This window comes from Chaetodon trifascialis, chromosome 2 (genome assembly GCF_039877785.1).
Source record: "Chaetodon trifascialis isolate fChaTrf1 chromosome 2, fChaTrf1.hap1, whole genome shotgun sequence".
Taxonomy (NCBI): Eukaryota; Metazoa; Chordata; class Actinopteri; order Chaetodontiformes; family Chaetodontidae; genus Chaetodon; species Chaetodon trifascialis.
The window spans coordinates 3225765-3246086 of record NC_092057.1 but is presented as its reverse complement, the minus strand read 5'-3'; the positions used below and the strand labels follow the sequence as shown (position 1 = coordinate 3246086).

The following is a 20322-nucleotide window of genomic DNA, read 5'->3' as shown; positions in this document are numbered from 1 at the left end:
AGCACGGTCTAGTCCACACCTCTGATCATCTGTAAATGGTCACATCACAAGCAATATAGACTCAGCAAAACACACCACTGATTCCATACAGGACTGGGGGGGCAAGTCGACAAGAAACAAACACATCCTGCCGACAAACCCAAGAAACACAGTCAAAGGATGAAAACGACCCACCGAAACATTTCAACAGCACAGATGCAGGAAGATCCAAGACAAACTTCCAAAGCCAGAGAGAGGAAATGTTCCAGTACAGAGGGATCGATAAAAACAGACCAGCTGGAGACCAAACCACAACCGGAAAGGATTTCACACAGGGAAGTGAAGCAGTGAGCCCCAGGCAAGACACATGTATCGCACACACACACACAAAGCGTTTAGTTTCCTACCTCCTCCTTTTGTCTCATCACAGGGCTTCCAGCTGAAATGAGGAGGGGCTGCAAACTTTGCCCCCTCTACCTCTGGTCCACGAATTCTCCACTAACTCAGCTCACGTTTGTGTACGAGGCAGGCGTGACACTGAAAATTTGATCTCTGCAGTGTGTTTGTTTTGTTGATGACATTTTATTTTAACCCCCTTTTGCAGCTTTGTGTATGCAGTGCGTAATTAATAAATGGTCGATGATGCACCATAACATAGTTTTCTGTAAGCAGATATAGGAGCTTTGGTGTAAAAGTGCTTAAATTAATGTATTTAACAATATGTTTAAGTCCTGTGAAGCATCCATAAATGACATATAATCATTAATACCACAATATAAAATACAGTAATCATATATAACAAATATATATCAATGTTTTCCAAGATCATAATTCACATACAACAACTTCCTGACTTACTATCAATCAGCAGTAATTACGGAAAACTCTTAGTGAATGACCTCATAATTGTAGAATATGGTCATGCAGAATAAGTGTTTTACGACAAATAGAGCCAATAAGCTACGAATATGCATGCTAATATAAAATGCTTAATGCTAAATATAAAGTGTTACCAATTGAAACAGAATGATTTCAAGGTAATGCATGGATTTCATGTCACGTTCAGGGACCGTTTTGCACAAAAGAATCATTATTTAACTTAACTTTAACTTAGCAAAAGGTTTTAATTTCCAATAGAGTGCTGCAGTGGACACCAGTTGGTTATAGAAAAGACAGTCAATGGCTGACACACCAGTTATGGATGCTTCACAGGAGACTTTTATCTGCTGCTAACTCATTTACAAACACTTAAAAACGTCCTGATATCTGCTTACAGCTGCATTGTAGTGTGTTTTAAGCTTCTTATTAAGTGCTTATATACCGCTTATACATTTTAGAAAATACATGTATTGGCTTTCTTGCACTCTCATGTCTGCTTATTAAATATGAGGCTACAGCCAGGAGACGGTTAGCTTATCTTAGCATCAAGACTGACAGCAGAGAGAAGCAGCTAGTCTAGCTAAGAAATAGTCCAGCAAATACATCAAACTCAAATTTTTTGTTGCTTCAGTGTTTTGAACAAATTAAACAAATAAAACATACCGCGCTAATTAGTGTGCTTTCCAGGAGCTGGATTTTCTTTAATACCTCTGGACAGAGCTGGGCTAACTCTTTCACCCGTAATTAATCTTCTCATCGAACTCAAACCAAACAAACTTATGTCCCAACATGTTGAGCTTTTTCTTTAAAGTGGTACCATTTTGGGTGTAGCAGCAGTAACAAGGCAGACACAGCAGAGGGAGTCTGGTAGGCACCAGTGAGTATATTATCAGTTTCCAGTCATACAGGACAATTACACAATCCACAGAAGCATCTCTCTCATCCAATCTACACAACAACAATCTATCCAAATATCTCTCTGATATAGAACTCAATATATATATTTTCTGTCATATCTCTCATTATGTCGCCATTGATCTGTCACCATTACCATCATCACAATAAGCACTCGCTTTTTAACCCCTAGCAGAATCATCGTTTTTATCGGCGAACATCTTTAACAGACACACATCTGCACTGTCACCATGGTGCCGCCTCCCTTTTTGATACTAGCTCAAAGAACAAGATTTGACACATTGTTACTAATCTGCATCTTTACACAGTTACAAAAGGATAATACAACCTGCCCCACAATGAAACACGTCTTCTCAGACAATTCATTTTATACAAGAAAATGACTTTCCAAGGGTATTGTATTGTTGGAGAACAGATAAGATATAATGCATATTCTAATAATTATACATGTACTGCAAAATGGCACAAGATGGCTGCCCTTCATCACAGTTATTGAGGACAATATCTTTCCACATCCTCATGAGTCTGAACCCTATTTTGGCACTTTTGGACATCCTGTTTCTGTAAGCTAACAAAACTACCAGCTTCACAAGACTTGACGGGGGCTCCGTCCTACGTAAAAACCTCCATAATTGTTGTTTACGAGCTAAGAAGATATGCCCTCTGTGGTTAGAAACACAGTGCAATGTGGTGAATGTTTTCAGTAATGAAATCAAGAGAGAAGTAATGAGCTCTCAGTCAAAAACCACTAAGCTGACGGAGACTCTTGCAGACTGCATGTACGTATAAAGACTTCTATCCTCCGACTGGCTAAAAATGAGATCAGCAAAAATTTTCAGATAAGCTCACCACAACACTGACTGAACAGAAAGTGTAGAAGTATTTGGTCCTATAGACAAAAGTAAAGTAAACATCAGGAAACTGATTAGTATTCAAACAATCATAGCAAAGCAATTGGTAATCTTTCACTTACACTGTATGATTACCAATATGTGATCATAGTACACTTATCAATATTACTGATAGGTCGTCATAGTCAATATGCAATTACAGGGAGGGTGACACAGAGAGACAGAGTAGGTTCAGGCCAGCCCTGAGGTCGGACACCAACATGAACCTACTGGTGTGAGCAGCCGGGCAGCATTCAGGAGCAAAATTTCTGCACTAAAGATAGAAATACAGCCAGTAGAGCTGATATGAGAGCAGCAGCGCAACATGACATGCTAAACCAAAGTAAACTGAAAACAGTGTCACCGCTGGAAACAGGACTGGTCTCCTACAGGCAACTTGACACATGAATATCTGGTTATTTCTCCTGATTGTTAGCATTTGAGCACGTCTGCATTTCCATCTGAGCGTTATTGAAAGAAATCGTCACTTTGAGAGATTACGCTTATTCAATTTCTTGCTGAGAGTTAGTTGAGAGGATTGATTTCACTCTTTTGTCTGTACATCAGGTGCAGAGCTGGAGCCAGGAGGCGATTAGCTTAGCTTAACATAAAGACTGGAAGCCAGGGGAAACAGCTAGCGTGGCTCTCCTCAAACAATACAGCAGAATTTAAGTTGACTAATTAAGACTTTATATCTTATTTGTTTAATAAAGAGAAATGTAAAAACAACATGTCAAGCAATCACAATGTCCCACAAGGCGAGGTTCATGTGACTGATGGGGGTAGCCAAACTAGACTACTGCTGGTGTGCTAATCTGTTAGCATGCTTACTGTTGGCTGACTGCTATAGCTGTGTGAGCTCTGAGGTGGTGGTAGTCTTTTGAGAGGCAACAGACCCTCACATTAAAGAAATAGACAGAAATCTGACAACAAGACTAAGAATCTACAGTCATGCTAGCGGCTCTGTGAGGCTGTACATAGGCACAGTGGTGCTCTAAGCTAAATGCTAAAGTCAGCATGCTAATATGCTCAAAATGACAATGTTACCATGCTGATGTTTAGCAGGTATAATGTTGACCATGTTCACCAACTTAGTTTAGCATGTTAGCATGCTAATGTTTTTTAATTCTGACAACAAAATACAGCTGAGGATGATGGGAATTCTTCTTTTTTCTTGACTACATTCAAATCACAGTGATAAGGTAGGCTGCTGCTTTGTGAAACAGACAAAATAAACTGGCTGATTAACAGGCTTTACAGAATTTTCCCTTTGCTGTGGAGAGTGTTACTTTTTACGGGCAGTTTTATGTCCTTCATTATCAATAGGCTTCTTATGCTACTAGACGACAAGCTAGCAATGCTAGCAATAACTAGTTTACTGTCTCGGTCTGTCATGTGACTCTTACCTTGCAGGTTATTGTGGTTGTTTATTAGTTTTTTATGGTCCTTTTTATAGCCCTGCTTGTGTACTCATTAAACAAACTACATACAACATGCTGAGTGTTGCAAGTAGGCATACCTTTCATGGAGAGAGCCAGGCTAGCACTTTCCCTTTGCTTCTAGTCTTTATGCTAAGCTAGGCTAATTGCCTTCGGACTCCAGCTTTGTACTTTATGCACAAACATGAGACGGATATCAATCTTCTCATCTAAGTCCAACCCAAAGAATATAAGCGTATTTCCCAAAATCTTGAACTATTCCTTTATTTCACCTTGCTGCCGAATGTCGCCTGGATATGACATCATGGTGATTTTTTTTTTTTTTTTATTAATGCATGTTTCTGAGGTGTGGGGGATTACTAGTGCAGCCCAGTGATATGTGGCATGGTCAGTGAATTGTGTGAGGGTACTCAGGGTTAACAAATGAGAAGCCTTGGAATTCTTCCTGGTCCAGGTTGGCTATAAGCTCCTGATCTGGGGGGGTCAGCTCTGGGGGGTGGCGCGTGAAAAAGCGATCAAAGTTCTCCGCATCACGCCCACACTGCCGTGGAGAGGAGAGAGACACGAAGAGAGAAAGAGATGGGGGGAGGATGGAGTGAGTTTGATGAGGGATGTGGAGAAAAAAAGGACAACAACAAACGACAAAGAGAAAAAAGAGAAATACAACTAAAACATGGCATCAACCAATCAAATCACTCACAGCCGAAACTGTGGATTTCCATTGGTCCGCATGTGAGCCAGTGACATCTCAGCTTCATCATTGGTGACTACACTCACAAATCTCAGCTGTGCATTTGTCAGAGTAGTGAACAATGGCAGGTGATGGTTGGGTTCGGGGGATGAGCGATCTACTCTTTTCTATAACTTACCTGGAAAGTTTCACTAAGTACGTTATTCCCTTTCTGAGCGCGACTAAATTCTAAGGTGAGCAGTGAAGTTCAGGTGACGTTCAACAGCTGAACAGTGTGTGTGTGTGTGTGTGTGTGTGTGTGTGTGTGTGTGTGTGTGTGTGTGTGTGTGTGTGTGTGTGTGTAATATACTCACAGCTTTAGGTTTGAAAGGCGGCTGGACCTCTTTATTCTCCAGTTTTTCCCAGTCTATATAGCGGAAGAAGGCGTGCTCCTTGATGTCTCGCTCCCCCTCTGGACCACAGCCCAGACGCTTACCTGGGTGCTTGGTCATGAGCTAAAATCACAGACAGATGCATAAGGTGAGGGTTTACTTACAAACCCACTAGGAAAAGGCTGAGTTTTGAAAGCGTAGCTACAAAGCTACAAAGCAGCAAGATGGAGCTCAAATTGATAGTGTTTCCTCCATCGTGTGGCACTTTTGGTTTGGGGTAGCGGAGACTGATTAGTCAGCTCAGGTGTAGCCTGAGCGTTTGAGTTACTCTGACACACTTTCACTCCAAACTAAGAGCCCTTGATGTGGGCGTAATCTCTGGTGTTCAGAGTGAATAAAGAGAAGGTTTAGGGGTCAAACTACGACTGAGTCTGTCTGTACGTGCATTTGATCATGTGACCTCACCCCCTTGCAGATAGCAACAGCTTCTTTGGACATGGATTTAGGGTAAGAGACATGATGCTCCATGATCGACTGGAACAGCTCATCTTCATCCTCCCCGTCAAAAGGCGGCTGGATGGGCACAAACATCGTTCACCATTATCAGTTCTTGTCACAATCGGGTGTTGAAAACGTAAGAAGTAATGCGTACGAACCTGTCCAGCAAGCATTTCATAGAGCAGGACTCCGAAGGCCCACCAGTCCACAGACTTGCCATAAGGCTGATAAGCTATGATCTACAGGAGACAACGGGTCATGAGTCTCATACATGAGTTACAAAATGCGTAAAAAAAAAAAGCACCAATCAGCACATAGAACACACCTCTGGAGCAATGTAATCTGGTGTTCCACAAAAAGTCTTTGTAGTAATTCCATCGAACATGTTTTCTTTGCACATGCCAAAGTCGGCTATCTTTATATGGCCTTCAGAGTCCAGCATCACGTTGTCCAGCTTTAGATCCCTGAAAACACACACACACACACGTTTTGCTTACACATGCGTTCTGTAATGGTTGTTAAGTGCACACTCAGACTCGAGCTGATTCACTAACTGACTCACCGATACACGATGCCTTTGGAGTGAAGGAAGAAGAGTCCAATGGCAATCTCTGCAGCATAGAACCTGAAATACAGACAAATAAAATTAAAAAATCAGCTTCTAACCGGATCTGGACCAGGATACACAGCACGGCGTGCGTTAAAGATGGATGACTTTGTGAATAAAAGCAAACATTTTGTGGCACTTTTATGAAAACTGCGTCACGTTTTTCTGTTTTCATAAGTTTGAAGCACATCTGAGGTTATGTTAATGTGAATGTGAATTTTAATTTTAGTACCCTGAATACTTAAGAAAATATCAGCACTGTTATCACCAGCATGACTAATAAAACATTGTGTATCATCTCGATCCTGATGATTAACCACAGTTAGCTCCAAGTCGTTTGCCCTCCGAAATGAGCAGCATGGAGCAGCAGTTATTAAGTGTACAGCAGTTTATCTGCATTGTTTACTGTTATGAATGTACGGATTCATTTCATTGTTTGTTGTATGCTGTATATTGTGATTGGAGGATTATTGATTTTTTGTTAGGAGGATGTTCCAGGCATTAAAGCACTTTAACTGCACACTGGAATATATTATTAGCATCATTGTCCATTTTCTTGGGATTTATCCTTTGGCGTTTTCTGTATCTGGGCATCTCTGGCTGGAGGGGCCACTTATGTATTAATGACCAATAAAGAATTTCAACCAATCAATCCCTTGTTCTTTGATAAGGCTTCATCTCGTACTGAATTAGGACATCTTTCATGATTTTTTTTTGCACTCAGATCGGCCCAAAATAATCAGACATCACCGCCACTGACAAAGCACAGAGGAGCAGAGCAAAAAGAAGTTAAATTACAACAAACTCTGAGCGACAGCAGAGTTTTGCAGGTGTGAAAATGTTGTCATCGCTGCATAAAACGCCCCAGTGTTCAGCTGCTCTGAGTCTCTGAGTACTCACACAGCGTGAGGCTCCTTGAACTTGCCGACCTGCTGGATCTGGTACATAAGGTCTCCTCCATTTATATACTCCATGACGAAATACAGTCGGTCCTAGAAGACAAAGAGGGAGAGGTAAGGAGGGAGAGGAGAAGCTGTGTGCCGCCATGTGTGTTAATGCAGCATGTTGTGCGGTACCATGGTTTGGAAACAGGAGTGCAGCTGAGTGAGGAAAGGCGGTTTCCCAGACAGAGCGAGGACCCTCTTCTCCACCATGGTGCACTCCACATCATCGTCCTGGATCACCACGTCCTTCTTCAGGATTTTGATGGCGTACAACTCGTCTGTGCCCTTCCTCTCAGCCAGCATCACCTGAAGGGAGTCAGAAAAAGGAAAGAAACGAGCTTGGCCGTGTTAACTCTGTCTTCCAGCCCGCCTCTCATTTCCCAAAGCGAACACATGAACACGTGTCCATGAATGTGCATCACCTTGCCGAAGCTGCCCTTGCCCAAAACCATGATGAAGTTGAAGTCCGAGAGCTTGACCCGGTCCTGATTGCCGTTGCTGTCATACTTGCACACCGTGGAGGAGGAAGAAGAGTCTGTGGGCTTCCCTGGACCCACCCTCGCCCTCTGGAGGGAGAAGGAACAACATCAGAATCAATAAACCTAAAAAAAAAAACGGCATAAACTTGTTATCATTTTGCATTTCTCACCTCAAATTTTTGTCGCAGCTCCTCGTTACCTTCCTCTCCTTCCGGCTGGACAGGGACATTAAAGTATTCTCCTTCCTCCTGAGACAGCAGCTTAAACCTAAAACCCAGTATAAAAACACAGCAATGTCACATCAAATCCAGGATTATAACCAGACTGTGAACAAATCCCTTAAATATTCACAGCCTTTGTCATTTCTGTCTACACCTGTGTAAGTTTCCCACTTATCCACCATCTCCTCTCCTCGTCGTGGCATCTTACCATCCGTCCACCCCTTGTTTCTGTAGCTCTGAGATCCCAAAGGACAGGGATCCCATGAAGTCGTTCCTGCTAGTCAAATCCCAGTCCCAGACCTCCACTGACAGACGGCGGTCCTTGTCACTTTCTTTTAGGCAGCTAAGAAATTAGAGAATAAAGCAGAGGACAGTCAGACGAAAGACCAGATGAAGGATGTTCATCAAATCAGTTAAAATCAAATGCTAGATCTCAATTTCATTTCAAATCTACGTCCCCTCATGTCTCCATTTAAACCAGTAAACATCTCAGCAAATGACACTTTTCCATGCCTGTGCCTTTCCTAGCAGGCGCAGCAACCCAGATTAGCTAGAAGCAAAAACAGGGAAAAGAATGGGGACAGGGTCAGTCGCATGAGCGCCAGTCAGCGTTCTGCTTTTGTGACTGAAAATGGGGCCAAAACTGGAAACCAAACACCCAACAATGCCGAACCAAACAAGCGTGCGAAGCCTCAGAGCTCATCCGAGACGTGGCGCAAGAATAGGGAGGGGTCTCACAAGGTGAAGGTCTCATTCCAGGTGGGGTTGAGGCAACATTTGATGGTCTTGGTCTTCTGCTTGCTCTCACTCTTGGGATCTGGGATCAGCTTGAGCTTGACGTAGGGGTCTGACAGGCCGTTGGGGTCCATGGGCACCAGGTTTTTAGCCTCTTTGACTGCAAGAGGACGTGATTTAAAAAAAACTGTCAGGAGGAGAAGAAAGCATCCCAAGATAATACACACTTTTAGACTGTTTGGTGTCGAAGTCTGGAGTTTGTCCTTTCCAGAGGACAGCGGGACGTGGACCCGTAAGTGTCAGTCCCGTTCTGGCCTGCCCTAAATAACTCCGGCTACATTTGACAACACTTAACAACAGTTTAGTTTCTGTTCCATAATCAATCCACAGCTGTCTGAGGGAGAGAGAGCTGGCACGTGGACGCATGTCCCAGCGGCGATGTGGGTCAATCGTTGGATCATTGATCGACTAATGGACTTTCCAGTTTTAGTCTTGGGCTGATAGAGAGGTTTCAGAGGCACTCAGCGTGTGTGTGTGTGTGTGTGTGTGTGTGAGGCTGACAGGAGGACAGTGCACTCACTGGTGACGGTGAGCGTGTCCTCAGCGATCTGGGCAGAGATGTGGATGCGTCCTCTCCTCTCGGTGTGATCTGTCCCGCACAGACTGGGGACGTTGGCGACACACCGCTTGTGGATGTTCATCATACAGTCTGAAAGCACACATGCACACACGCACACACACACACACACACACACACAAACACACACAAGTTCATTTCATTTAAATCACAAATATGCGCAACATATGACACCCTCCATTCTGTGATTTGGGGGCTCGCGAGAGACAGATTAAAGGGTCAAAAACGAAACACCAGCAGATCTTTGCGTGTTTCCTCGTGCATTTTTGTCTCATCTCAGACTCGTCTTCAAGGTTCCCAAAAAACACAACCGCATCCCGCTTTTGGTTTCAGGATCCGTTTTGAAACTCAAACTCAAGGACCTGCTGTGATGGACACCAGCGTGGATTCCGTGAAGACTCGAGGACATGTCGTGTGGTAAAGTTTGACACTTAAATGTTAAGTAACACACAATTTGGACAGCAAAGGTAAGTGAACAATTAAATCTCAGATCAATCTGCACTGAGTAGAGCGACACAGGCAACCAGATAACAGTGCGTTTCTTTATGAGCACTAAAGAAGGCACTCTTCATGTAATTTCTGAGTTTGTCCACTAGATGTCAGACTGCTCTGATGCTCCACATCTTCCTCCACTCCACAGGTGGTGCAGAGGTGGACAGTGAGTGAGCAATCATTTGCTGTGTTTTCTGTTCCATGACAGCCTCTTGTCAGCGCACCTGAACGTGACATTCGTTTCTGTATCCTTACACTGCTCTCCGGCTGCACTCAGCTGCATTTTCCATTAAAACCTTACTTCACTCTCGAGAGGGATGACCCAGAAACAAACAAGTGTTTGATGCGGCAGAACAAGTTGTCGCCCTGTTTCAGGTCCCTCCAAGACAAAGCCGGTCGATGGAAAGTTAGGAGCGAGGGACTGGACCTGAGAGGCTTCACATCTCAGCTCACTGCTGAAGAACACTTTATGTCAAGGGACACATATTCACCATTCACCAGCATTTACTGGTTTCTTGTTAGTGGCATACTGACTCTTTATCAGTCATTATAAAGTCATTACAACTACTTGGCCGTTCATTTACATCGCCAACTTCCTTGTTTATTATTTGCCTTCAAGAGCGCTGTGATCATCTGCTGCTGGTCTACTGGAGGTTTCCAGCAACAGTCCAGAGAAAACTGGGGATGCAGCCTTTGTCCATTACGCCCCAAAGCTCTGGAACAAACCTACAGATATCAGGGAAGCAAAGCTAAAAACTTCTGTCTTCACTTCAGCCTTTGACTATCTATTGGCTCCTGATACAAGTCTGAAACTTTTGTGCTTTGCCTCTCGCTTATGCACTGCTGCACTTCTTTTAAAATGTTGTATTTTACTTGATTTTATGCATTCTATGTAATCTATTTCACCGATATTTTCTTATTTTATGCTGTGATTTGATGCTTATTTATATTTTCAGCCTTGTTCCACTCAGGGTGAATAAAGCCTTGTGAGTACGGTGGTCTGCGGGGCAGCGCTGGGTTGTGCCCTGCAGGCAGATAAAACCTGCAGCGCGATTACATCCATGAGAAGTCGTTCTGAGGCGGCTGCGAAACGCCTGCCACGGCATAATCGAGACCTGTGGTGAATCAGTATCTGCAGAGAAGCAAAAAGATTCTGTCGTGTCTGAGAACCACAGAAAGCAGAGAGCGACGAAGAGCTCATTTAGAGCTTCGTCCTAATTGATTTCTTCAGATTTTTTTATCCTAATTCTTCTCTATTTTTTTGATTGTAATATTTTATTGTGTGGTTTTATCTCTATTTTTACTTTCATCTTATTTTACATTCATTTTTTTTATCTGTTTTACGTCCATTCTGTCTCCTCTATGTAAAACACTCATTTGGTGCATGTGATTTCTTTCCTGTGAAGCACGCTGAGCTGCGGCTCCTGTTTGAAAGTTAATAAACAAATTTCCCTTAACAACTCATTAATTACTCCTTGCTGATAGTAAGTAAGGAAGCTGTTAAAAAGCGCTTTATAATGACTCATGAAGAGCCAATATGCTGCTAAAATGCATGCTAACAAGCAACAAGTTGATGAATATATGTACCTTAATAGAAAGCGTTACTTAAGATTAAGTTGAACATGTCTGCATTTCCACTATTTAGTGTGAAAACTGAACACACAGCTTTTTGTCATGTGCTGTTTGCTTATGAGGATTAATACACAATCCAACAACACCTTTGTGAATTGTGTTAAATAAGCTTTTTTCAGGAGGAACGAAGCCATCCCCTCATTTTCTTTTCCTTTTCTAGTGACTAAATATAAACATGTACAAACAGCTGCAAAGTCAAAGTCTATCTCACACACAGATACAATGAGGAACTGTCTGCTGCCGCAGTAAAGCTCGTCAGGGCTGGAGAAAGCATAGCAGACATGTAGCCCACTTCCTGTTTGTGTCTTTGTTGCCAGCAATAAGATAAAGATCAGAAATGTGACACAACAGCATGAATGTAAAAACTATTCAGTCATCGCTGAGCGAAGCTGATAATATCTCTCAGTGTCGGGCGTTAAGCTGATAATATATGTTCACTTATGACTCACGAGCAGGCCCATTATTCTAAATTATTATCTTAATTCATTTAAAGGTTTTAGCTGAGCTGCGGTCCACATATCAGCAGCAGTACGTGGATTACGAAAGCGGTACGTGTGGCAGCCGTTTGTCTGTTTTCTGACCGGCGTCCTTGATGCTTGGCAAAGTGAGAGTGAAAGAATGAAAGCTCTCACAATGAAAACGTGTTGGGTAACGTCACTTCCACATATTGCATACTGATGTTTGGATCAACAGCTTAAAAGAGGCCAAAAAAGGGCTAAATTTGTTTCACTGTCTCTTGACTAGACATCCTTCACACGTTATCCAAAGGCAAATCACTAAAGAGAATATTTAAGCTCTAAATCTATAAAGTTTGTCAATATGTGAACGAGTGAAGAGTTTGAAAGTTATACAGTTAAACCTGCATTAACTTCTTTTCGGCCACTTCGGCTAATATTCTCTCTGTTTTTGGTCTCCATCAACTCCTCGCTGATAGATCTGGCTCTTTGGCTGCTAAATGCTTCATTGCATTCAGCAGCTAGTTGCTAACTTTGCCTGCTGTTAGGTGCCGAGCAGGTAATGCATGGTTGGTTTTTAGATTCTGCCGCAAATGACGCTAAGAGTAGTGTTGTTTTTGACGGCCTGTTTTAATTTTAGTCCTAGTCTAGTCTTTGTGTCAAGCCGTCATTTTAGTCTTTATTACTTTTAGTCACGTTCGTACTCTTTTTAGTCTAGTCAAGTTTCAGTCGACTAAAAGTCTGAGCATTTAGTCTCATTTTAGTCAGAATTATCCTCGACTATTTTCGTCTAGTTTTAGTCGACGAAAACTGATGACATTTTAGTCGAGTTTTAGTCAATGAAAATTGCATTTTAGTCACTTTTTAGTAATGCAATTCTATTTAACCCAATCAATATAGTATAAATACCTCGTAGTATAGGTGAAACCAAAATTTTCTTGTAGTCAAACCCATTTCACAGTTCAAACAAGGTTGTCTTATTATTATATTATTGTTATCTTATAGACTCAAGAACACATCCATTCCAGACACGAAGACGCTCTGATTTGAGTTTACAACATATTTATTTTACCAAGCACGGCACCGATGGCCGGTTCTCTGTGTCAGCTGTCTGTCGTTAACGCTAACCTACAGCAGCTGCATCTTCTAAAAAACGCCGCGAGTGGGAACTAATGCCTGATGCAGCCCCGAAGTGAGACACGGGAAACAGAAATACTGCAAAATAATAATAACAACGCATTTAGTCTCGTTTTTATTCGTCAACGATATTGCATTATATATTTCGTTATAGTTATCATCACATGACCAGCATTTGCGTTGCGTCTCATCTCGTTTTCGTCACGTGATAAAGGTTCGTTGACGATGATATTTAGTCATAATTTTTGTTGATGAAAGCAACTACAGCTAAGAGAGCAGCGAGAACGAACTGAAACAGTAAAACGGAGGTCGGACAGATAAAAAAAAGGAGCTGAAACTCATATTGTTATAATATCGAGTGCATCTGCTTTATAAAGGACTGAAATTTTGACTTGAGTTTGCTAAAGTCACCGATAAAAAGACTAAAAATGGGCGGGCTGCATATGATCCATAAAGCAGGTACGTTGTTCTACTCATGGCTCCCAAAGCACGAGCTTCCACGTTTGCCACATGATCACACACTCAGACAGACGTCGGCGTACGTACGGTCGCACTTCATGCCCTGGTGAATGAGCCCATAGAGGAGGGAGCCGCAGTGGTCGCAGAACGTCGGGCTGGAGTAAGTGTGGACCTTAAACTTGTGTTTACTACGAGGATCCTGCAGAGGCAGAAGCACAGCGAGGAGAGAGAAGACGCTTAGTTCAACATTTCAGTAATCCAGGTGGTTTCCAGCACAGCTCCGTTACAAGTTCACGTGCTGTCACGTCCCATTATTCCCGTTCTTTAAAGGGTCAGTTCACCCAAGTTAGAAAAAGACATGTTTGCACTTTCCTCCCTCTAGTATTATCTAACATTGCAGATAGTTTGGGGGTTTTTTGCTGTGAGATACGCTATATAGCCAAAAGTATGTGGACACCATTTCAGCCACATGTGGCTGTTGAAAATTTCACTCTCCTGAACTATGTGACTTATCACGGTGCTATACCCGTAATAAAACCACTGAGCATCCATTCGTCTGGGGAGGCTTCTCACGACATCCTGGAGCCTGGCTGCAGGGATTTGCTTCCTTTCACCCGTAAGCGGTGCTGACGCTGGGTGAGAAGGCCTGGCTTCACCTGAAAGCTGTCGTATGGGGTTGAGACTGCGGCTCTGTGCACGCCAGTCACAACAAACTGGGACAGCCATTTCTTTATGGACCTGGATCGTGCACAGAGGGTCTGTGATGTTGAAACAGGAACTGAAACATCACTACTGTTGAAAATATTGTGTTGTGCATCATTACGATTTACAAAGGGGCCTAAAATGTCTACATTGCTGTACTTCTGGCTGCCCCAATATAACAGAGGCGAAGGGGATCATATCATTTTCTCCTATTTGAGTGAACTGATCCTTTAATTAGCACCTGCATCGTGAGAGAGAGAGAGAGAAAGAGAGAGAAGACTGATTGAGAGAGAGAGAGAAGACTGAGTGAGGGAAAGAGAGAGAAAGAGAGAAGAATGATTGAGAAAGAGAGAAGAATGATTGAGAGAGAGAGAGAGAGACAGAGAGAGAGAGAAAGAGAGAGAGACAGAGAGAAGACTGATTGAGAGAGAGAGAGAGAGAGAAGACTGATTGAGGGAAAGAGAGAGAAAGAGAGAAGAATGATTGAGAAAGAGAGAAGAATGATTGAGAGAGAGAGAGAGAGAGAGAGAGAGAGAGAGAGAGGACTGATTGAGGGAAAGAGAGAGAAAGATAGAAGAATGATTGAGAGAGAGAGAGAGAAGACTGATTGAGAGAGAGAGAAAGAGAGAGAGAGAGAGAGAGAGAGAGAGAGAGAGAAGACTGATTGAGGGAAAGAGAGAGAAAGAGAGAAGAATGATTGAGAGAGAGAGAGAGAGAGAGAGAGAGAGAGAGAGAGGACTGATTGAGAGAGTTTGGATGATGTTCAAAAATAGGAAGCAGCTTTGATGATGCAACAAAAACAAAGAAAGACAGGAGTTAGAGATTCATAAACATCAGTCATATGACTTCAAAATCCATGCTGACTCACATATTGTGCGTGTGTGTCTGTGTGTGTGTGTGTGTGTGTCTGTGTGTGTGTGTGTGTGTGTGTGTGTGTGTGTGTGAGAGAGAGATATCGGCTCATTAACCTGAGGCAGCCAGGCAGCACATTGTCTCTTAACTGACATGCCTCGGGTGATTTAGGGCTGACAGCTCAGCAGGAGAGAGGACAAGAGGCTACATCTGTGTGTGTGTGTGTGTGTGTGTGTGTGTTTGTTCCAATACAGGAACTATGTGGAAGTACACAAACACCACCAGCCAGTGCTGACCCTGCTAAACATTCACTAACCATGCACATAAACATTTCACTTGAACGCAGCGATCTGCTTCCTCAAAGTCTAATGAATCAAATAAACAGCAAAGGCTTACATGAAGCAAGCTGAGCAGATCTGTTCTAGATGTGTGTGCATGTGTGTGTGTGTGTGTGTGTGTGCGTGCGTGCGTGCATGCGTACATTTTCTCTACTTACATCGGAGGCGGGCCCCTTGTCGGCCCCCGGACAGGAAAAGGTAACAAATTCATGACAGCGCTTATGGACCACAAAACAGCACACTGTGGGGGGAGAGGGGGGAAAACAATTATTAACTCAGGCTTCCACGCAAAACCAAATAAGACGACGCAGCAGCAACAAATAGATGAATCAATATGTCAATTATGTGGCATTAGTCATTGCTCAATAGGCGACTCAGATTTCGGAAGTTCCCATTCGCTCCTTCCTTGCTGCCGACGTCTATATTTAGTTTGATTGCTTCAGTTTAGATGATTATATTTATCCGCCGCATGGTGGGATATCTCATAATCACATTAATCACATAGACATTAAAGCTGCCACAGGAACCTTCCCGCAGAGGCGGCTCCGAACGGCAGCAGGCTGTCTACCTGGTGATCTGCTTGAAGGTGAAAATCAGTCGGTGTGGTGGCTGAAATAAAAGCCCTGCACACACTGGGCCTCATGATAAGATCCGTTACTGTCACATGTAATCACAGTCAGTGCAGTATACAGTCTGTTCTCTGGGTTTAACACGTCCCTGAGGAGCAGCGGGCAGCCACCGCGCCGAGCCCGGGGACCGACCACAGCTCGAAGCCAAACTGGCCTCAGATACATGTGCTGATGGCGTGGAAAACGGACACCCCAGAGGGGACCCACGCGAGCACAGGGAGAACATGCAAGTTAAAGAGTGAAAAGCTGGGAAAAAGCCAGGACCGTCGAGCTGCGAGGCGACAGCGCCGACCAGATATCTTATCCTGAGCCCCCGTCCATCTGTACGGATGCTCGCTCGCTGAAGATGGACGCTGCTCTGGCTGAATTCCACGACATTTACATGCAGATAAAACTGCTTCAGTCCTTCAGTTTAATCCTTTCACAAACCAAATCTTCTCTCAGTGAAAAACGTGTGAAAAAAGCTAAAAAAAAAAAAAAAAAAAAAAAAAAAAAGAAGCTAAAAATGCAAACGCTCTCATCAGATAAAAGTTGTTTTCAGGTGTTTCACATGTGGTCACAAAGCTCAGTGTTTCACATGTGATATATATTCTGTATATATTTCTCCATGAAAACATGAATTTCATATGTGCCTCTTCTTAAATGACATCTGTCCTAATGAACTGACTTTTGGCTGCTGGGAAACTGCAGATCCAAAATGCTGCCAGCTACCAAAATGTAGACGGAGCTGAGCAGGAGAGACGGACGAGCTCGTCTAATTCGGTCTGGAGGGGCTACAAAATGTCAAGCGATGGTGGAAAAAGCACATCACAATTTTCCAAAATCCAGCTGATGGACTCAAATGTCTCTTTTTGTCCAAAACCCACAGAGATTCAGATTCAGAGGAAAGAAAACCAGCAAAATCTCCACACTGAAGAAGCTAAAATCAGAGAATGTTTGATGTTTTTCACTTAAAAAGGACTCAAATGATTAACTGATAAAAATTGTTGCCATTTTCTATGGATTCACCAATAATCAATTTCAGCTTTACGCTGGAGTGTAACATAAAAGGTTGGAGGCTATAGGTGCAAAGTATAGACACAAGGTAGTAGTGGTAGATATTGACATTTGGTAGTAATAGGTAGTAAGGTAGTAATAACATTTGAAAAGACACAAAAAAATCTATAATGAAAAGTAGAAACACTTTGAATTGTCCACAACAGATAATTTCACTAATAAATGAAGAAGACTGAAACAGTTCAGCTCTTGTTTACATGTGCAGACACAGCAGAAACAGTCCCGCACTGCACGCAAATGCTGCCGATCCATACGTGTTTGTGTAAGAAGCAGAGCTGAAACAATTAGTTGATTAACCAGAAAATACATCAATTAGCAACCACTTTGGAAATGAAAATGAAATAACTGATGAAAGGAAAGTCATTTATCGATCAAAGACACCCGACTTTGGTGCTTTTCTCTGTTTAATATGTTTGTAAATGAAATATGTTGGGGTTTTAGGACCATTGGTTGGATAAAACAAGCGACATGAAGGCATCATCTTGACGAAAAAGTCAAACATTCATTGATTTTAGCTGCTCAAATGTGAATACTTTGCTGGTTTTCTCCTATGATAGCGAACATAATCTCTTTGGATTTGGGACAGTTGGTTGGACAAAACAAGCTCACTGAGTGTTGTGATTTCTCGTTATGCTCTGACATTTTGGAGAGCAAGTGATTCAGTAAGAACAAATGTCTGCAGAGTAATCAATGATGAAAATGCTGACTGGCTGCAGGCTTGGTAAAGCAGTACAAACCTCCAGGAGAGGTGGAGAAGGTGCGTTTGCTGCTATTAGACAACGCTGAACTGAGATCAGATTAGTCAGTAAACCGTTAAACTGCGCACAGTCACGAGGAACACATCCATGAGTTTGTCTGACTCTGGGTCAGATGGAAATAAAGTGGAATCCATGACTCAACTCTGATCAGCCGCGTCCTGCAGACGAAGGCACGACCACCACCAAGAGCTCCTTTTGGACAAATATGGCAGATCAGTCTTCTCTTCGTGGTTCAGACTCACATCACAGGTATAATATTTTTAATTAAAATCCAGCCCAGTGCCGATTTTAACTGCTTCAACTCCGCAAAGTATCAACCACAAACTGACTGAAGACAGTACGGCTTCACCAGGCTGCAGGTTAGCAGGTTAGCTTGGTAACAGCCACTTCAAATGAAAAACAGACCACACACACACACGCATGCACGCGCACACACACACACACACACACACACACACACATACACACACACACACACACACACACACACAGGGTGAGACTGCGCTCTGGTTTGATCTTAATTATTCACATTCTCGTTACATTTTCATGAGGCACCGTGGCACCTGGCTGCACTTTCCACAGGTTTCTAGCAGTTAAGCAACGCGGCGCTAACGTTTGTTTGTGCGTGTGTTCATTTGTGCAGGAGAGGAGGTGGGTCACATCAGCGGACACCTGGACGACCTACATGTGCGGCACAGTAAATTTCGGATGCAGAGAGACACCACAGACGCCGCAGTCATGAGACGTGAGGACAGTAAGCCAGGTGCGACATGGCTGAACTGTCCGTCTGGGCTCCACACAGCGGACGTGAACAGAGGACAGAGGACGGAGGATGGAGGACGGAGGACGGAGGATGGAGGACAGAGGACAGAGGACGGAGGACGGAGGACAGGGGCTGAAAACAAAGGGAAACACAAAGAGAGAAAGACGAAGAAATTAAGTCAATAGAGAGACAGAGATAGACTCTGTGTGTGTGTGTGTGTGTGTGTGTGTGTGTGTGTGTGTGTGTGTGTGTGCGTGTGTGTGTGTGTGTGTGTGGGCAGGAAGGGATGGGGCACAGCTGGGTTTGAGGCAGTGTGAGGGGGTGGAGAATTCATTTGTGTGTTTGCAGTGTGTCAGAAACAGAGCAGGCGCAACAGAAAACGCAGCGAAGGACGCGCTCACACGTTCGAGCTTTTTGTTCAGAAATCTGCTGTCGCGCACACACACACACACACACACACACGCCCGCACGCCACACACACTCACGCACACACCGCTGAAAGACGGGCCTAGTGACCTGCCGAGGAGGTTTTCGCTCTGTTGCCTAGCAACCAGGCTGAGCCCTACAGTCGAGTCTACACACACCGCCCCGTTTTCATCCGACTGACAGCGATAACGGCAAATCAGGGCCGACCCGAAAAAGAACCCCGCCATGGAGCGCCAGGACGACAGCGGGCCGACAGTTTGACATCAACGGGAGCGTCAGGAAGTTCCCTCCATCTTGGACGATCACCAGACCACAGACGGAGACACTCGTAAGCATCATTCAGGCCTCAACAAGCCAGAACCACAGAGATTAGTCCCTGCCGATGCACAGCTCTCTGAACCGCCCGGCGGCTCAGCAGTCATAATTCTGAATTTTGGGAATTTCCAACAGTAACTGAAGACGTGTCAACAAACTGCTGGCAAAACCTAAAAAAAATCCAGTTAACACTGAAATTCAGCTAGTTTTAAAGGAGCTATGAACAGTTTGTATGTGATTCTACATTTGAACAAACCTTAAAAAACGTGAAACTGATCAAGAAGCACATTTAAAGTTATTTAATCCTGTAATAGTAACCTGATATTTTGGCCACTTGGGGGCAGCAGAAACAAGCTGTGAACATAACTTTGACATATCGTCACCTTTTAAGTTGTTAATGACTCGCAAAACAGTTCCTCGCAGCCAGTTGAGTGGAAATAATGAAATGCCTGCACCACCTTCGAGGCTGTCATTATTATGCAAATACAAAAAATACAGGTTATCCCATACACTGCAGTACTGCACACACTACTTCATCTTCAATCGAGTTTGTGTTTGATACCAGTGTGATGTCAGCTGCTAGGCAGGCAACGATTGACCAAAGCTGGAGTCTTGGTGCTGCTTCATTGACTTCCTTGTAACCCTCTTCCTCTTGTGATCATAATACCTCATCAACAAACAAAACCTGAGAGCTCAGATCAGTGTCTTTTTTCAGTCCGTCCGTCCGTCTCATAGATACGATGATTAAATTCCTTACAAGACAGCAGGCAGCCATCGGGACTCACAGGGCAGGTGTGGCAGGTGTGAATATGGTGTGACTGACAGTTTACGAATGCTAGTTTGGAAATGCTCCTTTAGCTTCCAAGCATCTGACTGGACTGGACGGGTGTTGGTGTTTAATTGATGACTAAGCAGTCAGGGGAGTCCAACCACTCACACGCTGAGCTACAGCAAACTGTTTCATGCTGGTAACTGTGTTTTTGTTGTGCTTTGGTGTCGCTAAAGAAAAAAGGCACCACATCA

General features: G+C 43.5%; 1 protein-coding gene across 4 annotated transcripts in view; it reads right to left on the bottom strand.

Moving 5' to 3' along the window:
* LOC139350190 (protein kinase C beta type-like) overlaps positions 1–20322 on the bottom strand; it is a 31401-nt gene that overhangs the window by 2899 nt on the left and 8180 nt on the right. The window contains exons 3-17 of one of the 4 annotated variants that reach the window (XM_070991427.1): positions 15496–15593; positions 13548–13659; positions 9229–9357; positions 8652–8808; positions 8122–8256; positions 7863–7959; positions 7636–7779; positions 7346–7519; positions 7170–7261; positions 6225–6287; positions 5988–6126; positions 5821–5901; positions 5630–5737; positions 5147–5287; positions 1722–4643 (exon numbers count right to left, since the gene is read on the bottom strand). In XM_070991427.1, coding sequence (XP_070847528.1) covers positions 4491–4643; positions 5147–5287; positions 5630–5737; positions 5821–5901; positions 5988–6126; positions 6225–6287; positions 7170–7261; positions 7346–7519; positions 7636–7779; positions 7863–7959; positions 8122–8256; positions 8652–8808; positions 9229–9357; positions 13548–13659; positions 15496–15593 — 1823 coding nt within the window. In that variant the 3' untranslated portion in view covers positions 1722–4490. Of the gene's footprint in view, positions 1–1721; positions 4644–5146; positions 5288–5629; positions 5738–5820; positions 5902–5987; positions 6127–6224; positions 6288–7169; positions 7262–7345; positions 7520–7635; positions 7780–7862; positions 7960–8121; positions 8257–8651; positions 8809–9228; positions 9358–13547; positions 13660–15495; positions 15594–20322 lie in introns of those variants that run through there. The other 3 variants (XM_070991410.1, XM_070991419.1, XM_070991401.1) reach the window with 3 other exon arrangements.